This window comes from Balaenoptera acutorostrata, chromosome 1 (assembly GCF_949987535.1).
Source record: "Balaenoptera acutorostrata chromosome 1, mBalAcu1.1, whole genome shotgun sequence".
In the NCBI taxonomy this organism is placed as follows: domain Eukaryota; kingdom Metazoa; phylum Chordata; class Mammalia; order Artiodactyla; family Balaenopteridae; genus Balaenoptera; species Balaenoptera acutorostrata.
The window spans coordinates 193813699-193841314 of record NC_080064.1 but is presented as its reverse complement, the minus strand read 5'-3'; the positions used below and the strand labels follow the sequence as shown (position 1 = coordinate 193841314).

At 35.7% G+C, this 27616-nt stretch overlaps 1 protein-coding gene across 4 annotated transcripts in view; it reads left to right on the top strand.

Moving 5' to 3' along the window:
- Nucleotides 1-27616, top strand: part of DENND1B (DENN domain containing 1B) — a 258142-nt gene that overhangs the window by 140275 nt on the left and 90251 nt on the right. For 3 of the 4 annotated variants that reach the window (XM_057549265.1, XM_057549259.1, XM_007167271.2), the window contains 3 exons: nucleotides 5779-5879; nucleotides 12132-12177; nucleotides 16942-17043. In XM_057549265.1, the coding sequence (XP_057405248.1) occupies nucleotides 5779-5879; nucleotides 12132-12177; nucleotides 16942-17043 (249 nt within the window). The remainder of the gene's footprint in view (nucleotides 1-5778; nucleotides 5880-12131; nucleotides 12178-16941; nucleotides 17044-27616) is intronic. The other variant, XM_057549273.1, reaches the window with a different exon arrangement.

Here is a 27616-nt window from a genome sequence, read left to right as displayed (position 1 = left end):
GTGTCAGGATGAGATCTTTACTCGTAAAGCGTGTGAATTAGAATCGTGCTGTTTTCCGTTGTGGTCATCACACTCGATAGATCGTTTTCCTGTCGTCTCCTTGGAAATCTGATAATGTGGGTTTTTTCTTCTCAAAATAGATGTCTACAGAATTGCTTAAAACATTGCTTAGTTGTATTAGTAGGCTGATCTCCTCAATAAATATATACTTTAAGAACAAGGTATAGGTGAGATTTCATATCACAAAGGGAAAGAACTTTGGTTTGGCTTCCAACTAAATATACTTGCAGATGCAGATCGAGATGATAACTCGTAGAATTTTTATCAAGTATCTTATCTTTGTAACATTTTTCAGAGAATCTGCTCTCCTGGTTTCCTGCTGAAGGCGCAGACTGTGATGCCTGGGAAAGTTTTGTAAATTGCATCTCTATCCTAGACCCTGAATTTTTCATTTAAAGGTCAACTGTTCTTATCTGTCTGTTCAGTCAGAGACTCATTCTCCACTATATAATTAGGATAAAATATTTTCAGCCAGTATATATTATTCAGAGCCTTATAATGAATGGGAATTTTGAATCTTTGTATATCAAAAGGCAGGTTAATATAATGGTTATTGTACTCTGGAGCCTGCTGGCATTGTTCTCCTGGATTTGCCACTTGCTGGTTGTGTGATCTCAGGCAATTGGTGTAACTTTGCCACAGTGTCCTGATCTGTAAAATGGGAGTAGTGATAATACTGCCTGTTTCATAAGGTTGTTGTAGCATTAAATCTGAGTATGTCAAGTGCTGAGAATAGTGCCTGGCACAGAGCTAGCATCATATAAACGTTTGCTGTTGTTACTGTTGTCAGTGAGAGCAACTCCCTTAGACCTGTGGCCAAAACGGGAAGCTCTAGGTGCCTTTATTCCACCACTAAGCTCACTGTTGCCAACGTTTGTTGTCAGGTTTCTCCCTCTGATTTCACAGGCCCCAGTTCTTGTCTCTTTCACATGGTTTTCATATGTACTTATTTTACAGTTGTACTGTATGGGAAATAAATATCCCAGTGATTTTATTTTGTGTTAGTCAACACTTTGGGTCTGAATCAGTTCAATATATTGAGTGTGCTTTGTGAAATTATATGTGCATTTAAATATTCCTATGCCATTTAACGAAGATGTTTTTTTCTTTAACCTTTATTTGGTACATTTTTTTTCTTTATTTAGTACACTTCATTTTTATTCAATGATAGCAATGTATAAGTCCTTCAGTTTCAATGATGTTGTGCCGGGAACATGTTCTAACCCAAACACCGAATCTTCTTCTCTCCTCTCCCCTGCTTTCATGAAGAACAACTGTGGTGTTAGAGAAACAGCTGACAGAATGTCAGAAGAGTGCTGTGGGGTTCTAGCCGTATCATGAACCTATCGTAGAATTTTGGGTAATTCTGATCCAAAGAAATACGATTAGCATTTCCCTTTAAGCTTAAAGATTCAGTATTTCATAAATAACCTAAAAGTAAGAAGATTCTCCTTCTTACTTGGCTTATAAATTGATCTCATTTCTTTTTTTTTTAAATTGACATGTAGTTGATTTATAATATTATACTAGTTTCAGGTGTACAACATAGTGATTCAGTATTTTTATAGACTATACTCCATTTGATCTCATTTCTTTATAGAACTTTATTCTGCAAAGCAAACTTCTAAAGTATGTTGTTTATTTTCCTTAATTTGCAAAGTTCTGGAAATGTTCTAGGTAAATGATTTGTTGTGACAGTTAGCACTGTGTTCAGAGGTGCAGACAGATCTTATCCAGAATGAAATCTGGTGTCTTTGCTGTGTCCCAGGAGGCTCTTCAGTTCCGACCTTGCTTCCTCTCTGACCTCAACTCCTGCTGTCCTCCCGTTTAATCTAATCAGCTGACCCCCTACTACTCCAAGAAGGTGCCAAGCCTGCTCCCACCTCAGGACTCCTGAATGCCCTTGTCCCCAAGTCCACCATACGTGGCTCCCGTATTCTAGGCAGGTCTCAGTGCAGATGTGGTCACGTCAGAGTTTGTCCCTACGCTCCTGTCTGGAATAGCCCTTCTGCTCTTACCCTGCTTTAGGTTTCTTCATAGAATTTACCTCTGACATCATATGTGCTTTACTTGTTTATTGTTTGCTTTCCCCACTGATCTGTAACTTGTTCTGTTCTGTGTCCCTGTTGCTTAGTAGAGATTTATGATGGCATGTGGCAGGTACTCAAAAACTCTGTTGAATTAAGCAAGTAAATTATTAATTATAATGTCTCCAATTTCACAGTTACCTACTGTGCTTTAAAGCTTTTAGAGATTATGTTTAGATAGATTTCGAAGGTGGATCTGAATTATAGTCTAGTTAAAATGTTGTGTTAACCACCCGTATGGAAAAAACAATTCTTAACTATTCCTAAAAATACAAAACGTTAGAACTGATCTGATCTAAGAGTAGAGAATGTTAGATCTCTCAGAGACGGTGTTTATAGGTCATCTAGGGCTTCCCTGGTGGCGCAGTGGTTGGGAATCTGCCTGCTAATGCAGGGGACACGGGTTCGAGCCCTGGTCTGGGAAGATCCCACATGCCGCGGAGCGGCTGGGCCCGTGAGCCACAATTGCTGAGCCTGCGTGTCTGGAGCCTGTGCTCCGCAGCAGGAGGGGCCGCGATGGTGAGAGGCCCGCGCACCGTGATGAAGAGTGGCCCCCGCTTGCCACAACTAGAGAAAGCCCTAGCACAGAAACGAAGACCCAACATAGCAATCAATCAATCAATCAATTAATCAATAAAAAAATAAAAAAATATAGGTCATCTAGCATATATTTCTTATTTTAAATTTATTTATTTTTTTTATTTATGGCTGTGTTGGGTCTTCGTTTCTGTGCGAGGGCTCTCTCCAGTTGTGGCAAGCGGGGGCCACTCTTCATCGCGGTGCGCGGGCCTCCCGCCATCGCGGCCTCTCTCGTTGCGGAGCACAGGCTCCAGACGCGCAGGCTCAGCAGCTGTGGCTCACGGGCCCAGTCGCTCCGCAGCACGTGGGATCCTCCCAGACCAGGGCTCGAACCCGTGTCCCCTGCATTGGCAGGCGGACCCTCAACCACTGCGCCACCAGGGAAGCCCTATTTCTTATTTTAAAGATTAGGAAACTGGGATCTGGTTCTACTTGCAGGTGTGCCGGAGTGGCACAGCCTCTTAGTGGCCAGTCCCTAACTTTTGCCTACGATGTACTTCATTGTTCTCACCTTATACAACTTGCATATAACTGTGTTTAATTTCCTAGTAAATTTATTTTTTCTTAATTGTATTTTTTTTTTTTTTTACTTACAACTGTACTATCTCCTCTACAAAGTATATGCTGTAATAGTATCTTCTATTTTTTAAATCACATAGTTATTACATGATGCTAGGTGGGTAAGGGAGATCTTCTTTGGTAGGTGTCTCTGCCTTCTTTGGAAATCTCCACTTGGATGTCTCATAGTTAACAGAATCAATATTTGTGAGAGCGGGTTCCTTACAGTCCCACCTGAACCTGACACTTTTGTTGTATTTCTTTAAATAATTCGTCCTGGCTGCTTAGGCCAGAAACTGAGGTTTGGGGCAGGGCGGGGATGTGGGATGGGTAGTAGTTTTACCTGTCCCTGTCACTGATCTCCTGCATCTAAGAAGCTAACAAATCCTGTAGAGCTTCCTTCTTTCCTGGTAGATCTTGATTAGCTGACATGACCCTCTGCTGAATGCTGGCCTTTGCAGAAAGTTTGTGACTTTGCTTCTCGTTGCAGAAATCATCCTCTAAGAAACCAGGCAAATTCATCAGATGATATTGTGCCTTATTAGCGAGAAATTCATAGCTTCACTTAAGGAGAACCATTAAGGGCATAGGGGAACAGCTATAGCATTTAGTAGAGTGCTTTGGACCCTGGGTGTGCCTAGTAAAATAAGTTACTATTATTATAATTCCGCATTTTGAGAATGCATTTTTTCCCTCTTGTTACACTGTTAATTATTTTCTCAACAATAAAAAAGAATACTTTCCTTTTTAAAACGGTTTTAAATGAGCTCTTTTAAAAGCCATCTATCTGCAGATGGAGAAATGGAGTAAATTAACTGCCTTTCACAGCTACATAAGTGCTTTTAGCCCATCAAGTTACACTGAAACATTTAAAGTTACCTCATTTACAACCAGGGAGCACATGCAAGCTCTCTAAGAATTGACACAACTGAGATCAACCCCATTTTCATTTCCCTCTAGTTCAGATATGTAAGAGAAATAAATCTGGTCTGTAATTGTTACATAGAAGTATCTGAATGCCTCCTAGTGGTATACTGTATGCTGTAATTAAGGAATTTTAAAAATAATATTTATTGAAAGAATAGTGTAGATAAACTATTAAAACTTCTAAGTGCAAAGTAATAAAACCCTTTAATGATAGCATTCTAAATGGAACAAATAAATTTTTTGCCATGTAAAATTAATTAAAAATCTTAACTGGAAAAAAATATAATACATATGACGAAGATGAAAATACTTTTAATCAAAATTTTTATGTTTTTGGTTCAGATTAGATTATTTTAATTGACTTTTAAAAAATTTAGTGGAACTATTTTGCACTTAAATATAGACAAATGTTGCTATTAAGATTGAATTACTTTGTTTACATTTATCCTTTTGAATTAATTTGATTACTATGTATAAATTTTAATTTCTTTGTATAATAATGGTTTATAGAAATTTTGTGGTGTATTTTCAGATGGTTTTATTTTTAAATTCTGATTTTCAAGTTAAATAAAATGACTTATTCAGTAAATGTCTTGAAAATGCAGACCATAGCAAAACTTTAAAATGAAGAATGCTGATTTAATTATTGCTTTAAATGCTAGAGAAATGACTCAACGCGTACAGAAATATAATTTAAAATGTAAACGAAGTCAGAGAAAGAATTCTGATGAGGGTCAGTAGGAGGGAGGAAAAAAAAAGCGATATCCCTTTGTTAAGCTTTAAAAAATATTTAATTAACCGCTTGCCAAAACAAAACAATTAAAATGGCAATTACCTTTAAAATAGCATCAGTGTATTTGCAGCTGTTGTGATATAAAGCTAGGAAACACGATGTTAATCTGAAATGAACAGTTTAAATATGAAATTATGATATCCTTGGCTTCCTGTGGTACAGCTGTCAAGCTTGGGCAGCTCGCTGGTCAATAGTGACATTCTCCGTGTCAGTGAGCAGAGTCTCCTGATACCGTCACCCGCGGTTCACACGTTGCTGAAGCTCCAACTGTCGAACGTTGAATCCCCTGGTGATACTGCAGCTTCCAGACTCTCCTGACTGGCTCATGTTTCATCCTTTGGCAATTTGCCCTAATGATATCCCCCAGGAGCTTTCAGCCTCTCCTCCTTCCCATATTGCATCGTGGTGTATTAATCTGAGTGCGTGCAACCTGGGCGGCACACGCTGTAATTTCCTACGGTTCCTTCTAAGATGCTCGCCTAATTTTTCAGTTTTCCTTTTATGTGTTCTAAGTTTTGACCCCAAACACTGTATTTTCAGGAAGGTATAACCGTCTACCTAAGATGCCCAAGAAGCTACTTTGCTGCTTATGTATTTTGCAGAGGGCCTTCTGAAACATGAGACTTTTTACAGGCAGAATTGGTCAAGATAATGTGATTCAGGTCGTTAAGTAAATTGTTCTATGAGTATCATCAGTCTTTGATAACTTGAGCATGTCTCTCTGTTTGGAGGGTCAGCGGCTACTTACTGCTGTTTTCCTTTTGCAAATTTTAGCTAACCGCCTGTCTCCATGGATCGGTCGCCCTGCTCTACCCGATGTACTGGCAGCACATCTACATCCCGGTGCTCCCTCCTCATCTGCTGGACTACTGCTGGTAAGCTGGCTCTGCCGGGCTCCTGCTAGTCCAGGTTTTAGGGTTACAAAGGTCGATTCATGTGCAGATTAAGTAAGCTTGGAGTACATGGGTCTATATCTGTGAATGAGATCTCTGAAACGTGACGGGGAGATTAGTAACAAGTATTAAAAGGTGGTTATATGAAGGGAAGAGTAGTTCTCTCCAAAGGTAGCAAAAATTTATACCTGGCAAACGTAAAGTTCTTTAGATTTTGTGAGTTTCCTCGATAATCATCTAGATAATTGAATGCATAAATAGGAGCCGATCCAGTCTTCGCTGTGGTTAGGAGCATCTTACAGAAGTTGCAGTGTCAGTGAGAGCACCACACCCCAGATGCCAGCATTTGTCTGCAGCGTCTTTCAGACACCAGGTTGCCTCTGTTGGAGCACACGCTCGTTACCTCCGCCTCAGGACACGCTTTCCCGCACGCCTCTTCCCTCAGTAGCACATCCAGTACCAGAGACCAGCAGAGGGGTTGCCTCTGACGCAGGGGTTCCCTGAGTTCCTGGTTAAGTCGAAGCCTCAGCCTTGAGCCACTGTGAAAAGCAATGTTGACGAGTGTCGGGAGCAATTCTGGAAAGTTTCTTGGCATTGCAGACAACTGCCAGTGACCTCACCCAGTCTGAATTCGACTGTCCCCTTCTCCTGGAGGTTAGGGAAGAATTAGACTCCCAAACAGCGGCCTTGGGATCTTCCTCGGGGCTGTAGGGTAATCACCTTCTGCAGGCGTAGCTCAGTTCTTAAGAAACCAGATGAGATTTTTACTCTAAACCATGCATGTGTGTGCGCACATATGCACACACACACACACACAGAAAGAAGGAAATGATTTGGACCATAATGTGTTCGGTTATATCACAACTCATGTTATTAAAAAACAAAGCTCTTTTAGAATCAAAGTAGTTATTTATTTAACTTTCTGATTTCATGAAAAGCAGATCACTTAAAGTGTTTAAGGGTTAAAATGATCTAAGTTCATAACATTGAAGTTTTCAAGACTAGCCCTCTTCAGGACAAATGATTTTTAATGACAGTACATATCTTTGGTCACATATTGATTATACCAGTGAATTGTGTGTTTCCACAGCAGGGTAATCGTATTGATAATGCTGGGCAGCAGGTTTCCAGTGACCTCCCACTGCCATTCTGCCCTTTGGGTGCTGGGAGGGAGAAACAGTGGGGCAGGAGACTGTAGGTGTGTGGTTTAATTACACTGTGAAGCACCACACACATGAATCTGAGAGTAAAGCTGGATCTAGAAATAGCTCTCTTGGTATTCACTTTAGAGTGTTCTTCTCTGACCAGTATACCTAGAATAGAGTGGCATCCTTGAAAGCAGGAACCTCAATTCTTTCATGTCGACATGCATAGTAGATCTTTCCACATAGTACTCAGTAATTAAAACTTATTTTAAATAATGTTGACAAAAGTATTTGAAAATATATTGGTGTATGATTTTTAAAAATCTCTATTAAAGTAGTGGTTCAAGAACCAACACTTCTAATTGTGAGGTTTAGAATTATATTTTATCATATGTAATATTAGTGCCATTTAAATTTTTCTATAAAAAATGTTCTGAAATCTTAGGAGGTAACATCCCTTTTTTTTTTTTATAGTTTTTTTTTTAATACTTTATTTATTTATTTTATTTATTTATTTATGACTGTGTTGGGTCTCTTAGTTTTCGTGTGAGGGCTTTCTCTAGTTGCGGCAAGTGGGGGCCACTCCTCATCGCGGTGCGGGGGCCGCTCTTCATCGCGGTGCGCGGGCCTCTCACCATTGCGGCCCCTCCCGCTGCGGGGCACAGGCTCCAGACGCGCAGGCTCAGCAGTTGTGGCTCACGGGCCCAGTTGCTCCGTGGCATGTGGGATCTTCCCAGACCAGGGCTCGAACCCGTGTCCCCTGCATTGGCAGGCAGATTCTCAGCCACTGCGCCACCAGGGAAGCCCTAACATCCCTTTTAAGTTCAGTTCTCTGTAATGATACACACTTAGGACTTTCTAAAATATTGTTATTTAGAAACTATTGCTACCTCTTTCCAGATATGTCTTCCTGATACTTTCTAACCCTGCCATCAAGTCCTTTTTCTGCTACTTCCACTGTGATGAAGGAAGCTTGTTTCATATTTCAGTCTTACTAGTTTCTAACCTCTGAAATAGCCCCTTTAGGACAAGTTCTAACAGCTGCCATGCCAGGCACTTCCCTGGCCCAGAGAGTAGAGCAGTGATAGTCAGACAAGGAGTTATCTGAGAGTTCCTGAACCTTAAGGTCACAATGATAGGCTCAGCTTCTAACATAGGAAGTGGGTAGTATCATATACTTTTTTTCCCCCCCAAAATAGCTGTCTATGACTCCAGCTCTCTTTCATTGTCAGAAAATTCCATGGACTAAACTGTTTCCTAGGGAAAGTGGTTTTCTTCCCTTTACATCTTTGCAAATGATCGTATATGCAAAAGGGAGAAAAATATTAGAGATTATCCCTTCAATCTCATGGTTTTTGAGTAAAGAAAATTTTATATTCCACTCCAAAAATAGCACCAGGAAGATGTGATAGGGGTAGATGTGTATTTTGCCAACTCTTCAAGGTGATTGGACTTTCCCAATCCTGAGGCAGTCCTGGCTTCTGGAAGTGTGTCTCTGGTGTGGCATAGACTTGGAGGGCCATGATGCCATCTTGTGACCGTGGATGAATAGCGCATCTTGGTCGGCTGACGAAGGCTTGCTAATTTGTCGGCTCATTCATTCATCCATTTGTACACCAGACATTTAGTAAACATGTGTTTGCCAGGCCGCGAGTATGTAATGTAATGAATAAGACGTAGCTTCGGCCCCTTGGATCCCCAGATAGGAAGAAATTCCCACGTTTGTGCACATGTACACACGCGCACATGATGAGCACAGAGGAATACTGTGTGGCTATAGGGTTTAGGTCTGAGGCATATAAAAGAATGCTGAGCAGAACACCTAGGAGGAAGGGCCCACCTGTCTGCTAGGGTAGGGAAGGCTACTGGGAAGAAGTGACGCTATCTTTGTTTTCCCCTTAATCTACCAGTATAAGGGGAAAATGGGGAGTTTCTATTTAACAGGTATAAAGTTTGAGTTATTCAAGATGATTAAGTTTTAGAGATCTGTATAACATTGTGCCTTTACTTAACCAATACTCTATTGTAGACCTAAAAATTTGCTAAGAGGATGGATCTCATGTTAGGTATTGATACTGAAAAAACAAAGCAAAACAAAACAAAACAACAAAGAGAAAGTACTTTAATATAGCAAGTCTAAAGTGATGTTGCCAGACACTCTTAACCTTCTGAGCCCTTAAACACCTCGGAGGTAGTATGATTCCAGTACCAGTAGAAGTATAATCGTTTATTTGTTTGAGAATGGTTGAGTCACCTTTTTATTTAGGCTATCTATCTGATTCTTCATTCTATGAAAGGAGAAGATTTAGCTCCTAAGAGAATAGTGTTTTAAAAACATAAATGGAAAATTATGTTGTTTAGACTACCCTAAGTTAATAGACTGCTGTTACAGTCTACCCCATGGGTGGCCTCCATGAGAAGACCTAAAAAGAAAAAAAGCTATTACATAGTAATTATTTTTCAGCAAAGATTAGTTGCTACCAAAAAGAAGCAGCAGTCATAATAGAGCCTTCTGTATCTTATCTTTGTAAAATAATTCCATTGACAGAAAGATCTAGGATAGTTTTGCACATAGCTGATAAAACATCTGTGTTGCCAAGGATCTCTTTCTGACTTATTAACACTCTGTCTCATTAGGAGATTTCAGCTAAGGTAGCAAAATTACTTTTCATGAGACTTGGCTGACTTAATATTAGGATGTATACAATCCAATTTTCATGACAATGAAATAACTATTCAGTTAAATCTATATTCTGAAAAAACATCACATTTATTTTAGGAAAGTATGCTCTAGTTAATAATGTTTGCAGTCTAACATGTTTATATTTTAGGTTTTGTAGACATTAGTGAGGTAAAAACACGTAGAGATACCCAGTGATCCCACAGAAAAAGTTTTGGGTTACTTTATTATTAAGTTCTGCATAGGAATTCTTTATTGGGTTTTTATTCTAGTTTAACAATTTCTGTAAATTTATTGTTTATGTTTCAAGAGATAACTAGCTTTCATGAAGTTTTAAAAGTGTTATCTTAGATGTATTTCGTAGGACTTCAGTTGGTAGTTATGACTTTTTGGCTCTGATTTTTTGAAATCTGATCCATTCAGTGTACCTTCAACATATGTACAATGGATGTAATAATTAATTTTAGAAGTCTTAAGGGTTTTGATTAACACTCATTGTATTAAAACATGCTTTGAGGTTTGAGATATTATGAATCTTTCTATATTATGAATCTTGTTGGTCGGATAACCTAGCCTGGGGCGAATTGGAAAATTGCACAGTAACTTTAATAAATTTGTACTATTTTGGGTGTGGAGAAGGCTTGACATATTTAAGATCTTGGGAGTTGCCCACGCTGTTTTGTGAAAGTTGCTGGAACCCAGTCATGGGAGCCCAGAGTAGTTAGTGGCACATATTTTATATCGTCTGTGGAATCGCAGAAGGAATTCCAGAGATGAGAACTTGAACTGGGGAAGCAACTAGCCTTCTTTTATTTAAGCAAAAGTGGAACAGTCCACATTTATTCCTTCTGTTTCCTTTTGAAGGCAGAAAATCTGTTAGGTCTTAGGGATATCAAGGCCTATAAATAGTCCTCAACTTTCAGTCAAATGAAATATCCAGGATATCAGATCAATTCCAGATGGTGTGCTGCATAAAAATTAAAAAAAAAATAGGAAGGAACAAAGCTATAGAAGACAAAGACAACTGGGAATTAGAATCTAGTACAATATGACTTAAGGAACAGGCTAATAAGGATTGGAATAAGAACTTGAACCGTTTTTATTTTTTGTGAATTCTGGATATAGGAGTTAGTGGCTAGCCATCCTTAAATAAAGTAGGAGCTGTTTAAGGTTACTTTGAAAACTGTGGATCTACCAAGGTGCCTCTTTTAACTGTTACTGGTTCTCAGTAGCAAAGTGGACATGCAGGAGTTTGCACAGCTCTGTTCTAATAATGACAGGGATGTTTGGAAAATTATGCAAATCCCTTGAAAAAGAAGATTATCTGTTTTCATTAACAGAAAAGGTTTGCATTAAATATAACACAAAGATGTATACAAAAGAAATGCCAAAAATGTTTTATTTTTAAAATAGCTATTTATTTGCATATCTTCTATCACATTTGTAGACGTTGTTCGTTTTCATGTTTTCTTGTTAAATAATCTTTTAATTTTGAAATGTCAAGTTGAATAATTTCTGCCCTATATTTCATGAGAAATATTTTTGAAATTGCTAGTAAGTCTGATTTTGTATATTACAAAAAATTATTTAATGTCTGTATTCTCTGCCAGAGTATAAGCTCTAGAAGGGAATATATTCTGTCTGTATTGTTTATTATTGTACCCTAACCCCTATGCCAGGTACTGGCACCTGAGTATGCTCCACATACTGTGTTGAATTAATCAATAGCATTCTTAAACTTACTTGAATATTTTAAAATTTATTAAAATTATATTATTATTACAATGAAAAGTGGGATAAATAAGAACGTACAGAGTTTAAATAATAGACAAGATACATGAGTGGAAAGATAGCACAGAAATAGAATGGTAGCAGTGGGGGAGGAAATTATTTATCTTTGCACCTCTAGTTCCCAAACCGTGCCTGGCACATAGTAGGTCTCAGTAAATATATTGTGACTGACTCAAAAATTTGAGTGACTAAATAGTAGGTGTGAAACAATGAATATATATTAAGAAAATCATATAAGAATCTAACTGAATAAAAAAATTGTACAAAGAAATGTGAATAAATTTGATGATTATTTAGGATATATTTGATGGGAAGTATACAGAAAAGATTCATCTCAGACTACGGCCTAGACCCTAATATTCTTGTTTTTTAAACATTACAACTTTTAATTATAAATGATTTTGTGATTTTATATAAATCAACCTTAATTTGAATATATTAATGACCTCTAAGATTTTATTTGAGTTTTCTATACTGAATAATTTTAAATATCTATGATGTACTATGTTGGAACTACGCATTTAATAAATTTATTTTTTAAAGCATTCTGAATTACTTATATTATTGTTTCAGTTTTAATGAACTATATCAACACGTACATATATATTTTTAATTTAGTGCCCCAATGCCATACCTGATCGGAATACACTCCAGCCTCATAGAGGTGAGTATCTTTCAGACATGAGACGGTGATAACTATTATTTTTATGAATTAATTTAAAACAGTTGTGTTTTGAAAGAATATCAGTTGAATAGTACAAAGAAGTGACTAGTTGCATATTTAGAGTATACTTACATGATCATTTTCAAAAAGGTAGTGTTAAAATAATTTTATTTTAATTAGTATGCAAAATGACCATCTTCAGTGGTATGAGACCCATTGAAAGTAGGTTCTATTTGGTTGAAGTCATATGGTAAGTTTTAAATACTAAAAACCTTAGTCTTTGATGAACCACTTTATGGAACTTGAGATCTATTATATCTATTTCTCTTTCAGAAGAAATATTTCTGTGTTTTGAAAGTGAGAATTTATGTAATTATGAGTCATAAAGGGAAAGTGTTTTTATTTTGCAAACTTCACTATAATTCAGTGTATCAGGGTTTTTCAAAATGTGTTTTAATACACTAATCATGAACTTTTAAATTAGAATATAGCTTTGTAAGACTTCAACTTCAGTCCTGTTGGGACTTAAAATGTAGTGTTTTTTTTTTGTTTTTTTTTTTTTTTGCACTGTCATTCGAAAATGACTTTTGTCACTTGTTATCACTGTAGTGAAAAACCTTGAACTTTAAATACCTTGAACTTGAAATCAGGGAGATTTCCAGAGAGGACTTCTTATAAGATTAGCTTCTACAAAAGTAAACAAAAGACTTGGGTCAGTTGCACGGCATCATAATGCCAGATAATTTGTTCAAATGTATTTCTTTTCTTGCTGGTTGTGCATATTGTACTTTAACCCAGTTTCTAATAAGCAACTTTCATGAGTTAGACTTGGTTTTCTGATTAGCTGTTGTCATTGTATACACCATCAGTCCTCACTTCGCTGATCGAGGAAGAGCCTGGTGATTATTTTAAAATTCCTGAGCATCCTTTGTGGAGAGAGTCGTGCTTTAACCATTAATAAAGAGTACATTTTAATGAATTTTTAGTAGGTTTAATTCCTTTTTAATTTTGAAGTCTGGGTTGGATAACATTATGACTCTATATTTTGTCAATTTTTAGAGAACAGCTTCTTACAGCCCAAGGTACTTGCAGTGAAATGACAAATTGTATAAGATAAAACATGAATAAATAGGTATTTAATCTGTTATTAGAGTGTGGAATATATGACTGGCATTTTATTCATCAGTAGTTTGACTTTTTGCAAAATCTAACCATGGTTGGTTGGTATGGTTTCAAAAAAAGTCATCAAATTTGATTTTGATGTTAGTGCACGTATCTCTTCTTATGTAATATACCTAATAGAATATGTAGTTTTCATAATACATTTGTTTATACAGATGAAAAATATTTAAAGTGGTTGATTGTACCTGTTGATGTTGTTACTATTTTTACATAATGATTCTAGACCAACTTTTAAAACAAATGATTCAGCTTTTCCAAAATATTGTAGAAAGGAGTACATGCTTTAAATATTCAATTCAATTTATCACATGTTTATTGTACACCTGTAGAGAAAATCAGTCCTTTTTTAAAGGAGCAAATTTAAGAATTTTTTAGTCCTTAGAGTATTGTCTTGGAGAAGCAGTCCTTTCTAACTTTAAATTGGCTCTTATTAAATGAGACTGTGTAAAGCCATGATTAGATCGGCTGAAATCTCTGCACCTTTTATACTCTGGACTTATCAAACTGTCTTAATAGTCAGTTTTATTTGGTTTAATAGTGAATGAGAAACTATAATAGGAACTTTAAGAATGTCTTTAAACCAGTTGGGTACCATTTAGTAACTTTCTTCTTAATCTTTTACCAGGTGATACAGATCCTACGTTTCCATTTTTATGATGACATTATTACACAGATTATTTTCACTAAAATTCTGATCTTTTGTGCTTTTTTATTTTATATAAATGGTATTATAATTAAAATATAAATATATATTTACATATTTTATATGTGAGACAGAACTGAATAATTTTTCACATTTTGTTTGGCTGCAAATACAACTGATTTTTTGTGGAGGAAAAATCAAAATATTCTCTTCTCTCTCAGTCAAGACAGTTTCAACACTTTTTATCAGTTTTACAAAGACTTTTAAACATAATTGTTCAAAGACATGAAATTAATGTCTTCCTAAATCTTTTTTTAAAATTATTTTTATGTGATCATAAGTAAAAGATGACTAGAAATCTCCTTTTACAATGTAAATTTGCTTCTAAAATAAAGGACAAGGGCATTTTGTTCTCCCTGAAAACTAGACTTTAGGGATGAAGTCAAAGCAAACTAAGGCCTGTAAGTGATTGGGAATAAAATCAGTACAGGCTACAAATGTGAGGGTTCTATTATTTGCTTTAATACACAAAGGATTCTAGGTAAAGCACTGACCCAGTTTCACAGTATCGTGTGGCTGCTTCCACCGCGTCCCTTCCTCGCTCCGCGTGCAGAGCGTGCAGGTGTGCTGGCATCACCTGGAAGGAGGATGGCGTGTGGAGGTTGCCGGGAGTCTCGCCGGTTCAGCATCTGCTGTTGTTCCCAATAAGACTTTGTCTATGTGCTAATATTATTTCCTTATTTTTGAAGAAAAAGCACATTGTTTTTTCACATTTTCTTACTCTCTCCCCATCCAAACAAGTTGATGAATTTTATGAGACGTAAAAATATGGGGCAGAGAAAAGGGTGCCACTTTATATGCCGTATGACTTTCCACTCCTGTTTAGAAAAAAATGGCTAAAGCCTGATTTGGAGGGAAATAACAGAGAAAATACAGTAATATGAATTTTTTAAAAAAAGATTTAAATTACATGCTATCTTCTCCCCCCTTTTTTGCTTATGTAGAATTGTTCTCGTTTAAGGGAGGCTCAGTCTGTTATTGAAATGAATACATTTTCCATTCCTAATGAGTGTTCCCGTTAACAAATTTTAATATTCAGCTATTATCAGACTTCTTAAAACTAAGAGAAACTTTGAAAAAGGTATACATTTCATGCTAATGCTAATTTCCTTTATTCAGAGATTTTTTTTTTTAAACTTTTAATTTTATATTGGAGTATAACCGATTAACAATGTTGTGATAGTTTCAGGTGCACAGCAAAGTGACTCAGCTATTCAGAGTTTAGTGTTAGCATCATTACAAACATTTTGGGGTCACATAACCATTACTCTAGGCTATTTAGATGAACTCATTTCGTTCCCTGAAAAATACATCAGGTTTCTGGATTATCTTTACATTTTCTGTTAAAAGGGCAATTTAGAATTGAAGATGGAAATCAAAATTATGGTATACTTTTTACATACAAATGCCATTAATATAAATATAGTTTTTGCTCATAGGTTATTTTTGTAGTTATGCTATAGTTGATTTGTAGATAACCACATATTTATATATGTAAACCTTTTTTACATATATGTATGCACATGGAAAGGAAATGAGTTTATTTATAAATGTTTTGGCAGTAGTATCACGTTATAAGTTACTTTCTTAGAAATGGCCATTTTCTGAGTCTTACTTTAGAATAATTATAATGTCTTTTACAGGATAGAGTTTTAGAATCACATGCCCCCTTGAGAATGCATATTCCACATAGACATTGTGGCTATCATAACACATAAAAATTCCCTACCCTAGACTACCATTGTCCTAGCAAATTTAACATTCTACCTGATACGCAGAGATTTGAAATCCTAAGTGGATCACAGAAATTCCAGTCTTGGCTAACTTAAAAAATTGGCCTGGCCAATTTAATATTTAAGGTATTTAAATAATCTGAAAAAATGGCTATTATTCTAGAATGTCACTTTTAAAACTACTGCACTGAAATTAATTGACCAATTGCTAGTTGACCTATGCAGTTATGGAATTCTGGGTTGATGGATATATTCAATTAATGCACACCTTACTTATTTTCATTAGGAAATAATATTATTTGCTATCATCTAGATAAGACTAACAGAATTATATGATGTGTTTAAGTAGACATATTAGTTTAAATAGGAAAAATAAACTATAAATATTTTCTTTCTTTAAGGATAAAAATTTAATAAATTCTAATTTACTATCATTTGTGCATATATTGAGATAATTTGACCATTTGACTAAGCTTTCAAACAAATATGACAAGTCAAATAGTTAATCTGATAGGCTATTAAATTTGATCCTTTATATTAAATTCATGGGATAAACATTACTAACAATAAATTCCATATTACTGCTCTCTGTCATTTTTTCGTACTCAACTTTCCCTTGTCATCATCAACTTATACCAAATTTATATGGAGATATAGAGAAAATATTAATTTAAAACTTACTTTACTACTTAGTAGTCATATTTATTGTTTTGTGTTAACCCCACAGTATGATTTATGCTAAAAATAGCTATAGAACTGACCACACGTTCCTGTATCATAGGATTGAAATTCAATTGGTAAAATTTAAAGGATATAAATTTTTACAGTTTAATATAGCCATGCCTATTTTGTATTTGTTGTAGTATCTCTTTGGTAGTTAAATTACATTCAGTGTCTCCAAACTATTAATATATTTAGATGAGTAAACATGCTATTTTAAGCATTTTTACTCTTTCTTTTTGAATGGTTTAGACAGACTTTCTCATAAGGCAAAATTGTTTATATTCTTTTATGATGTAGAATTTTCCTTTTTTCTTTTCCTAAGGATAATGCATTAAGATAATTTTCTCTACATATCTAAGCTCATTATAGCTTTGGAAGGAAAATATACTAAGATGTTTGTTTATAATTGTGTTTTTTAAACAGAGAGTGAAAAATAAATCATTGGAGGATGTGGTTATGTTAAATGTTGACACAAACACTTTAGAATCACCATTTAATGACTTGAGCAGCCTACCGAGTGACGTGGTAAGTCTGGAGGATATTTTGTGGTGAACAAACATTTGTATGTTTTCTCCTGGACCCTTGAATCACCAAGAGTTACTTTCCCATTTTTCTGCCTGAAATAAAAGGGCTGAATATGAGCATGTGGTGTGAGAGGAGTCAATGTAGAGTCTGTCTTTCGTATTTTTACCTTTTGGCAGTTGAGGGGATGTCAGATGCAATATCATATTCCTTATTGTAAAAGTAGGATCGTAATTAAAAAGCTAGATGCATTCATTAGGCAGAGTTTCTTTAAACATAAGTCTCTTCATCTCATCTTAATCATTATATTACAAAGTAGGCATTTCTGTCTGCCTAGTGGCATGTCTTGCAAAAGAATGAGAGAGTTTTTGAAGGCAAGAAGAAGAAGGGGGCCAATTATCGGCTTTTGCTTCCCTGCCACCTGCCAGCGCTTTTCCTTTTAATTAATGATCTGATGGCACTGGTCAATATAATAAGAAATGCTTGTACAGTTGGGGTCAGAAAATTCTGGCTTTGATCTCCCTCAACTTTCTGAAACATTTATTTGTTTTCTCTAAATTATTTCAGTTTTATTTTAATCCTTTCTATCCTGCTGAGGGCTGCAAGAATGAAAACCTACACTGTTTGTCATTTGCTCTGGCAGAGCAAAGACTGCTTACTTAGAATTCTATTTGTAAATTAAACTGCAAACCCAGTTTGTCATAAAAGACATCTGATCCTTTTGAAATGACGAAAACTGTCTTTTGTCTGTAAAGGCTGATAAATTAAGTGCCAGCTCTCTTCTGGTCTTTGATCTTGCAGAGGTTTGTGTGTGTGTGCATGTGTGGGTCTGCAGCTTATAATAGGATATATTCTGTATTTTGTGTTAAATAGTCTCCAAAGTAAATTTTCTGGCCTTCATATTCCTTAGAACAGGGTAAAAATGCAGATTGTACTGTTTCTGTATATATTCTAATGGCTATTTTAAAATATCTTTATAACATAGTTCTAAGTTAAAATAACTCCCCTTTTTAAAAAAATCCATTGTTTATTCAGACATATTAAAATTTGGGAATAAAAATACCTTCAAAATATATTTTTTTTCTGTAATACTTTAAGTACTTTGAAATCACTATTAGAGAGCTTGAAAAAAAAAAGGAATAAAAAAAATCTCAAACTCAGAAAATACAGTAATACTAGCCTTGATTGCTTTTATGGCTAGTGATAGGGGAAATGTGACTTTAAAGTCAAAATCAGATTATTTATGCCCATAAATAACCTAAAATACTTGCTGACCTTGAAGCAAATTAAATCGAACTACTTTATCTAACTGTAGTAAAATTTATGCTATGTATGAACAAACCCAAACCCAGGCCAGCGAAGAATTATATTATCTTTTTAGCTCATTATAACTCGATTGCCTCATTATAAAGATTTTGCAGAAGCTGCTAGAAGGGATTAGAGTTGTTCATTTAGAAATCCATCAAAGTATTCTTCACTGGATAGGGACGTAATTATGAAAATAAAGTCCCAACTTTTAAGAATGTTTTCCTTATGTGCATGTAGTTCCTACTATTAATTCCCTAAGAAGAAAGGATTGTTTATTTTTTTAAAAATGAGGAAGGATAAGAAAAAGAAAAAAGAAAAAGAAATCAGCGTTTTTGTGTTATATTAAAATTTTTATAGTCAGCTCCAGTGATAGCTGATTATTTCTTTGAGAAAAACAATCTTTAATAGTAATTTTTTGATGAGTGATTCTTTTTAAATTGGGAACCTCTACTTTCCTAGTAGAATTAGTTTGATATTGAAACATTTATTTAAATATGTGAGGAAGTTAAACAATATTCATGAAATGTAAAAGCCTAAATATATAAAATGACAAGAGGGACCATCTCATTGTTTATTTATAAGCAACAGTTAACATAACTGAAATAGTAAAAAATATTCATAAAAGGGAATTCTGCAAGGTAATGTAAATATAACTAAATATATGCTCGGAATTAAGGATCGCAGACTTAGACAAATTTGAAGTATGAATAAACTGAAATAGTTCTGAGGTGGAGCTAGGACTATCTACTGAAAGTATGGGATGTTTTAAAGTTAGAGTCATTTTCTAAAAATGTCTCAGGTGATTGTTTGTTTAACCCAGCTCTAATAAATTTAGCTTTTTCATCAGTTTTCCAAAGCTATCTCTTATAGTAGGAAATACGATAAAGTATCACATCATACTTGCTATAATTGTAAATGTTTTAAATGAGACGTGTTAAAAATCACAAATGATCATACTGAATTTTTTTGTGACTTGAATTAATAAAATATACTTGAAGCCTGAAAAATATTACAGTTGGTATTGTTTGATAATTTAATAAATTAACTGATATTTAAATGGGGGCATTTTAAAATCATTCACCAAAACATTAAAATTATGCTTACAGGCTAGATGACTTTCTGTGCATGTGCACTTTATTATCGTGTCAGCTTGACCAGTGGTCTTGGCTGTTCCAAGGTCAGTGGTCACAGTTGTCCTGAATTACTAGTTCTTTTTTCCTGTGGACCCTCTGCTGTGTTGCATGCTGTAATCTTCTTAATGGCTTCATTCCAATATTCACACATAATATTTTAGATTTATTGACTGTTAGAAATACTACCATGCCAGTAGCAGTTCCGCTACTCTTAAGGTATTTAAAATTGGAAAAATAAATCAGGCCAAAGCTTTCAGGAATCCTTTGTTTTCCTTAAGGGAAGGGGAAAAAACTCTCTTCCTGTCTTCTGACAAGAACAGTTGTTTTTCGATTTCATCATTTCACTTTAGATCTGGATCATTAAAAGAAAAAAAACATTTTATTGGGAGTGATTTTAACGATATTGATTATTACATGGAATAACTTTTAAAAGCAGTCGATCCATTAAAATATACTTTTGTAGTTTTTTCTGTGAATACATTGTGATTTTTATTTTTTTTAGTGGCTATGCCAAATATAGGTACCTTCAAACATATGTAGTTTGAGTGTTTTGAAATAAAAAAGTAAATTTTAGGGCTATGTAACAGTATCGATTGCAGTTAGTGTTATTGTGGTATGTTTTTAAGTGGGGGCAGAAAGAGCCAGTTGTATTAAACATAACACTTGAAATCTCAAATGGGTTCATTTTAATTTAAGAAAATGCATTATTGAGACCCCCTCCATTGCAAATATATACACAACTTTAGTTTCAGTTACATAAGAATTTAAAATGTTGTATTTCTAAGGTATTAGTGCTCATTTAAATTTTTATCATCATTAACATTTTAAAAAGTAATTTGGAAATTGTTACTATTTCAAAAATAAATAGGATACCTCATTTGTGGGAAAATTAAGCTAATTAGAGTTATAATGAGATACAGGAAATCTGTCTTTATGTGAATATTAAGTTAAAACAATTATAAACTAACTCTTATAGAAGAAAGCAGGTTAGAATTGACATCTGAAAAAGTTACATGCATTAGAATATTCATTACTAGGAAAACAAATTTTGACCTGTATTGCTTAACTGTTTTTAAGTAATTTTAACTTATTAGACTGTAAAAAATAATATACTCTGAGACAGGTCAATATACTTGTACCCCTGTGTTAGATAAGAGGATAAAGCCACAGAAACTGTGCTGTTAATAGTATGTCTAGAGCTTTAGTTCATAGAAGTTGATTCTCAGACTTACTCCCCAAGCGCTAGAGCATGGTCTCTCTCGTATAAACGTGATACACATTGCAATGAGTAACTCTTAAAATTTGATATAGAAGCTTACTCTCCATTCTAATCTTGTTAAAGAAATATCATCATGACCTATTTGATTTAAATTAGGATTGTCAACACTGTTTTAAAAACTCATTTTCATGCTATATGTAATGCTATTGGAAAACGATTTTCTATTTTCTGTTCTGAGCCTTTGTAGAAAATACAGTATGTACGCTGAAGAGTTATTGTACCATTCACGGTAGGCCACAGTATGTTATAGGACAGCAACATTTAGTATAAAGCATATTTAATTCTTAAAACATTGAAAAGACCTTATTATAAAATAGAGTCATTTAAAATACTGTGCATCTTCTACTGAGGCTTTCAAGTATCACACCAAGGACTAGGTTAATGGTTTTACCATTACATGAAAAGGAAAGACACAAATTGCTCCGATTAACCAAAAATCATTACAAGCTTAAAGAACTAGAGGAAAAAACCCCAACTCGGACTTTAAATTAAAATTTTTAGAGATCTGTATTCAAGTGAGTTAATTAGTTTGGGAATAAGTTTGGAAAAGAATTGGCTTTTTCAGAGAATTTTAAAAATCAGCTTAAAAAATTAAAGTATATATAAACAAATTTAACTCTTACAACCATGCAAATAAGTCAATGAATATATTTAATTCATTGGATATTTCCTCTAATCTAACGTGAAGGTTTAATATGTTAAATTGTCATAATATATGTTATGAAGAGAAGAAAAAAGGCCCCAGAGAATATTATATTAGTTCCAGGTTTGCCAGAGCCATGCTGTAATCTTTATCTCCTTCGGCAGTGAACGAAGTCCCCAGCAAACTGGTAGAGTGTCCAGGTTACAACTATGTTACAATTTCACTGGGGTTCTGGAGTAATTGAGAGGACATTTTTTTGTTTAATAGAGTAGCCTCCAGGAGACAAATCCTGCTTTCAGTTTGCCCCTGAGAGTAGTGTTTATTAGGGTATTTTCATCTGACTTTCATAGTAATGAAAGGGAGAAACCTGGAAGCCGGTTTAATACCTATCTTTGTGGCTCTGCGTGCAACTGTGTGTTTCCTGTCCCTGGAGAAGGAGAGCAGGTTGCGATGGCGGTCACCCTGCTCCTGCACCCGACTTTGGCTGTCACGGGGATTCACCCTTCTTCTAAATAGTTACTTTCAGAGATGAGATTGTTTGCGAAAAGGTTTTTTGTTTGTAAGTAAACTATGAACAGATCCTGCTATTTTTTCCTACTGTTTTCTTGGTGTGTATATTTTAATATAAACTTTAAATACCAAAGCATAACAAAACAAAAATAAAAAACTCAAAATCTTAATTAATTGGGCTTCAACATTTAAAAGGTCTTTGTTGTTTTTCCCTCGGCTGCGTGAGAGAATCTGTGCCTCCCTCTGCAGGACCCAGCCCTGCACGGTTCCTCCCTGCATGTCTCTGTACGTTTGCCATTTTAAAGTTGATTTAGAGTTTGCCACTTCTAGTGATTTTCAGTGCTCATGAATTTCCTTGGCTTTCTCGTGGCCTTTCATTTCCATCTAAATTAGCTTTTCTCCTAATGTGTGTTTTTTTTTTTTTTTTTAATTTATTTTTGGCTGCCTTGGGTCTTCGTTGCTGCACACGGGCTTTCTCCAGTTGCAGCGAGCGGGGGCTACTCTTCGCTGCGGTGTGCAGGCTTCTCATTGCGGTGGCTTCTCTTGTTGCGGAGCACGGGCTCTAGAGCGCAGGCTCGGTAGTTGTGGCGCACGGGCTTAGTTGCTCTGCGGCATGTGGGATCTTCCTGGACCAGGGCTCGAACCCGTGCCCCCTGCATTGGCAGGCGGATTCTTAACCACTGCGCCACCAGGGAAGCCCCTCTCCTGATGTCTTTTTTCCTCCAGTATCATCTTAATAATGTGCTTCTCTGTCTCCATATGGCCAGTATGTGTGTATGTATGTATATGTATGTTTTGACTTTAAAATAATTTAAAAATTTGTTCCTTGTTTTTTAAGTTCTTCTCCATATTTGAGAGACTTTTTGTGTGCATGATGTTGTGAGCACTGTCATGATAGTGGTTTCCAAATCAATTGCTGGTATGATGACTTGGTGGACTTCTCAATGAATTTTTTTCCCAGGCACCATTGCAGATATTCTGATCCAGTTAACTAGAGAAGTTAGTGTAGCAGCATGCCTCGGACAGGTTCATTTGTTCATTCGCTCAACAGATGCTGACTGAGCACCTACTGGATGCCTGTATTGTGCTGGGCACGGAGTGGACGGGAAGACATAGAAGCTGTGGTCCTGGAGCTCACATCCCATTGTTAGCTGAACCCAACCACGGGGCCACACCAGGTCACGGTGATGCTGGGAGATAGCTGGGTTAACCAAGCACCGGTCACAACTTAAGATTTCTATTACGGAAGAGAGGGAGAGTGGCCGTTGGTAGGCTGACAGCTGTCTCTGCCATAAGCGAGCCCAAATGAAAATAATGGTAGCCAAGCTGAGAGGCCACTCTTACCCGCCTACAAACTGAGATCTGCGTTTTGAGGTTCAGCTCAACATGTCAGAACATCTGAGTGCAGAACTGGCCTGAACAATGAGTATGAGTCAGGTGGGAGGAGGAGGAATAGCATATACAAAGGCTCTGCTGTTGGCAGATTCAGGGAATGGAAGGAAGTCCCGCATAGCTGCGCTTAGAGGAACAAAAGAGAGGTTACGCAAATGAGGGGGTAGAGACGGGTAGGAGTGAGACCGTGGAAGGTCTGTGCTTCTTGTTCAGGACCTCCAGACTTTACTGGGAATTCACTGGCGATTTGTAGCAGAGGAATAAGAGTGAGATCCACTTTGACTTCTAAAAGTATCATCTTGGGTTCTAGGTCCTGAAGATCCCTGGGTATAACGAAGCAGAAATGAAGCAGGAAGAGCAGTTAAGAGACCATTTGCAGGGGTCTAGGTGAGAGATGGTAGTCACTTGAACTTGATAGTGGCAGGGATTTGGAGAAGAGCGGACAGATTTGAAATCTATATCAGAGGTCGAACAGCTGGGGCTCAGTGATTACTGCTTATGGAAGATGAGAAAGGGTGCCGCGTTGAGAGGACCTGCAAGGCACCTAGATACACGGAAGTGACACTGACATTGGACTTGAGGTCGAGTAAGAGCAGTTTTGGTTGTGATCATTTTGAGATGCCTCTGAAGGGAAAATAGTTGTAGACGACACCATATTTTAGGTTTTGAAAGGTAATTTAAGCACTCAGAGAAACAATGTCATGATACCCTCTGGGAGTGTATCATATGTTTTTCATTTAATAAATGTTAAAGGTTACTGTTTTAATCCTTAGATAGAAGCATATTAGAAAATTATATTAAGAAGGAAGGGTTAATTTTATTGCTTAAAAAACTGAACATTAGAAGGATTAAAGAAGTGTAGGGATTTGATATCTGATTCATACAATGACCATAACATGTTTCATGGAAGAATAAAAGACTTTAACCTTGTAACTTTTTTCTAAAGCAAATAATTATTTGAAGCATTAACTTTTCTGAATGGACATAGTTTCTAGAGTGCAGCTTAGTTAGGAAAAAGGATACTTAAAGACATCACAGAGATGTTTCAGGTCATGTAGGTTGTCCAGATGTTATTCCTGAACATTTATTTTTACCTTCTGTTCTTTACCCTGATGTTTCTCTTTGTGATCCTAAAAAGTAAAATTAAAATTTATGGGTTACAGTGATTGATTTATTTTTCCTGAGAAGACACATCTAAAAGTCAAGAGAAAATTTCTGTCACTTCTCTGAAAAACTCAGCTCCTTTATGTCACCTCCCTTCCTAACCCCCGGTTGGCATAATTGCTTCATTACTCAGCCCGTGTGCACGTGGCTTGCACTCTTTTATTTATACCTGTTTGCTGTGTTTACTCATGTAATTCCCTCCTTTTATTCATGGTCATTTAGTGCTAAGAGGGTAAAAGTGGAGAATTGGTGGTAATATTATTCATGTTGCAGTGAATTCCCACTGTGCTCAAATCCAGGTTATAATTCCTCCTGTGGATGGCTGCTTTAGAAGCCTGGATTCTCGTTGTATGAAAGGAATTTGAACATTTGATAAGAGCAGTGAAATGACGTTTAGTCTGAAGTTTTTTTCACTGTTTAACTTTTTTTTTGCAGGGGAGGTCTAGTATGATACCTAATTAGACTTAAAAAATAATTTATATGCAGACTAAAAAATGTCATAATAAAATAAAATGTCAGTTTTCAAGTCATCTTTAGCCATCGGAGATTGAAGCTTACTTTGTTAAGAATAAAAAGAGAAAACAATTGATACTTTTTCAGGATCACATGATAGGATTTTGTGATAATAGACATGTGACCAAGGTTCCAAATGCTTTTCTGAATTCAGTTATATGTGAGTATAAACTTTACGATCTCATGGAAAGATGTACATTTATTTCATAACTAAACTTAGAAGTTTGGAAATTAAAGCAGAAAATACTATCTCCCAGACCAAGTATTTTAAATAAGTGCAGAAGATATATCACCTTTTTATAGATAAAAACTGCTAAAAGCTATTTAGCTCTGCAAAGCGTAGTGGTAACTGGTGGTAATTTACTCCAGTGGTCTAAAGGGTAGGAGAATAGCAAGGTTGACACAATCATTTTATGTTAGAGTAATGTCCTAATAGCTGAAGCTGACTATTAAAAAACCCTTTCATTTTCACAGGCTGTTTTTGAGCACTCATTGGTGCATACAGAAACACTTAACTCAGCTGCCCTTCTGGTCTCTGAAAAATAGGAACCACCTCAGAACTACTGACAGTCGAAGCCCACCTAGAGTAGGTCAAGGAAGAACTCCTTATATGCTGTTTGTAAAGGTTGAAATAATGCAGAAATAGGTAAAGGAAAAACGTAACCATATTTCTTGCTAGTCTCACATGTCTGTATGAAATTATATAGTATGCTCATATAGAATAGCACGGTCCAATAGAAATATAATATGAGCCACATCTGCAATTAAAATGTTTCTGGAAATCATGTTAAAAAGTAAAAAGAATAGGTGAAATTAATTTTAATAATGTATTTTATTTAACCCAGTATATTCAAAATACTGTTTCATCATGTAATCAATAAAATTATTAATGAGGTATTTTGCTCTTTTTAAGTCTTCAAAATCCAGTGTATTTTTTTTTACACTAATAGCAAATCCTAATTTGGGCTAGTCACATTTCAAGTGCTTGTGTGTCTAGTGGCTACCATTTCGGACAGTTCTAGAACAGGTATTTTCTTCTTTCCTATTTTCTATAGAGCTCTTGAGGAAGTTCAGGAGCTATCACTGACTAATTTTAGAAGTGAAGGCTACCTCGTTATGATTTGGTTAGGAAGGGCTTGAGGCAGCGTGATGAATACCCTGGATAACTTACGCAGCACTTAAGCCATCAAGGACTTGGGGTAATAAAGGGTGAGGGATGGTTTGACTTGCCTCCAGTCTCTGGGAGCACATGTGTCATGATTGTCCTAAGGATTCTTAATTTGTGGAGAACCGAATTGTCACTTCCAGATTTTATAGAAAAATACATCTTGAGGAATTTTCCTTTACAAAGATACAAGGCATGACATTTTAAAATGTTTTTTGTTTTCTAAAGTAAAATTAAAAATAACCCAATCATTTTCTTTTTATAATACTTTGGAAGACTAGAATCTTATTCTTTCCATCATAAGCCTTTTTAGGGGGCAATAATGAAATACATGTGTTGATTTTCATCCCCATTGGTTTTTTTTTAAAGGCATTTGAAACCTAAAAAATAACATTATTACAGATTTCAGAATAAAGGACATTAAGTCAGAGGTTTGTTTTTGCATCCTTCAGCTGTGTTTATTTTTGAATATGTGGGTTACCTAAATATATGCATTAATTGAGGTTAGATTTTAATAATAAAAACTTCTTCTTAAATGAATCCTGATTTATGCACTTTGTGGGCTAAATGAATTAGGCTCTAAACTTTTATCTGAATCTGTGGAGCTTGGATATAAATTGAAAAGATCACAGCTATGGGGAAAGACCTATACTGCAAAGGCCTTTCTGCATAGATTATGAACATCATAACTCAATAATTTTTTCAAAACTGTGGTTATAATTGGACCCAATGGGGGTCTCTGTCTTTGATCAGATCACAGTAACTGTGACTTTACACTGGAAAATGTCACTACTGTGAAGGTTTATCACCTGTAGAGCTGGTCCTTCCTCTGATGCTGTGTTCCTTTCTCATTAGCATTATTCAAAGTTTAGTTGTTAATTAGGTTGACACTTCAATTACAATCATCATCCACAAGAGTAGTCAGGGCTGCTTGTATAAAGAAATAAAAATATTCCTCCTTGCATATATATATAAAGGAGGAATGACATTGTTTTGTTATCTGGTAGTATCGTACGGGTAAGAACATGCTCTGATAAGGGAACAATCCAACCAGACTTTGTCCCATCAGTTTTTTCTTAAGAAAACAGAATTTCTACGTGACTTCACGTTCCCATGTAGAGCGTTGACAAGTAATGTATATGAGCATCAATGGTATTTTTTAAGTGTACAGAGTGTAGTTCTTATTATCTGTGAAAGGAATTGGTCAAGTGAATTGGATGCATAGGAACAGATCACATCACCTCCCCTTTAAAAACTAAGAGTGTGCATCAGGAGGTTGATTACTCTTGGAAAATACTCATCTGAGTAAGGGCTGTTCATAAATAGCATGCATTCTCTAAAATACACACAACCTGAAATTATAGGATGCAAGTGTATGAAAAATTATAACAAACGTAGGTGCCTTTTAAAATTTCACAAATTCCTAGATAATACATTTTTCTTTGATTTTAAAACATTATTAACGTGAT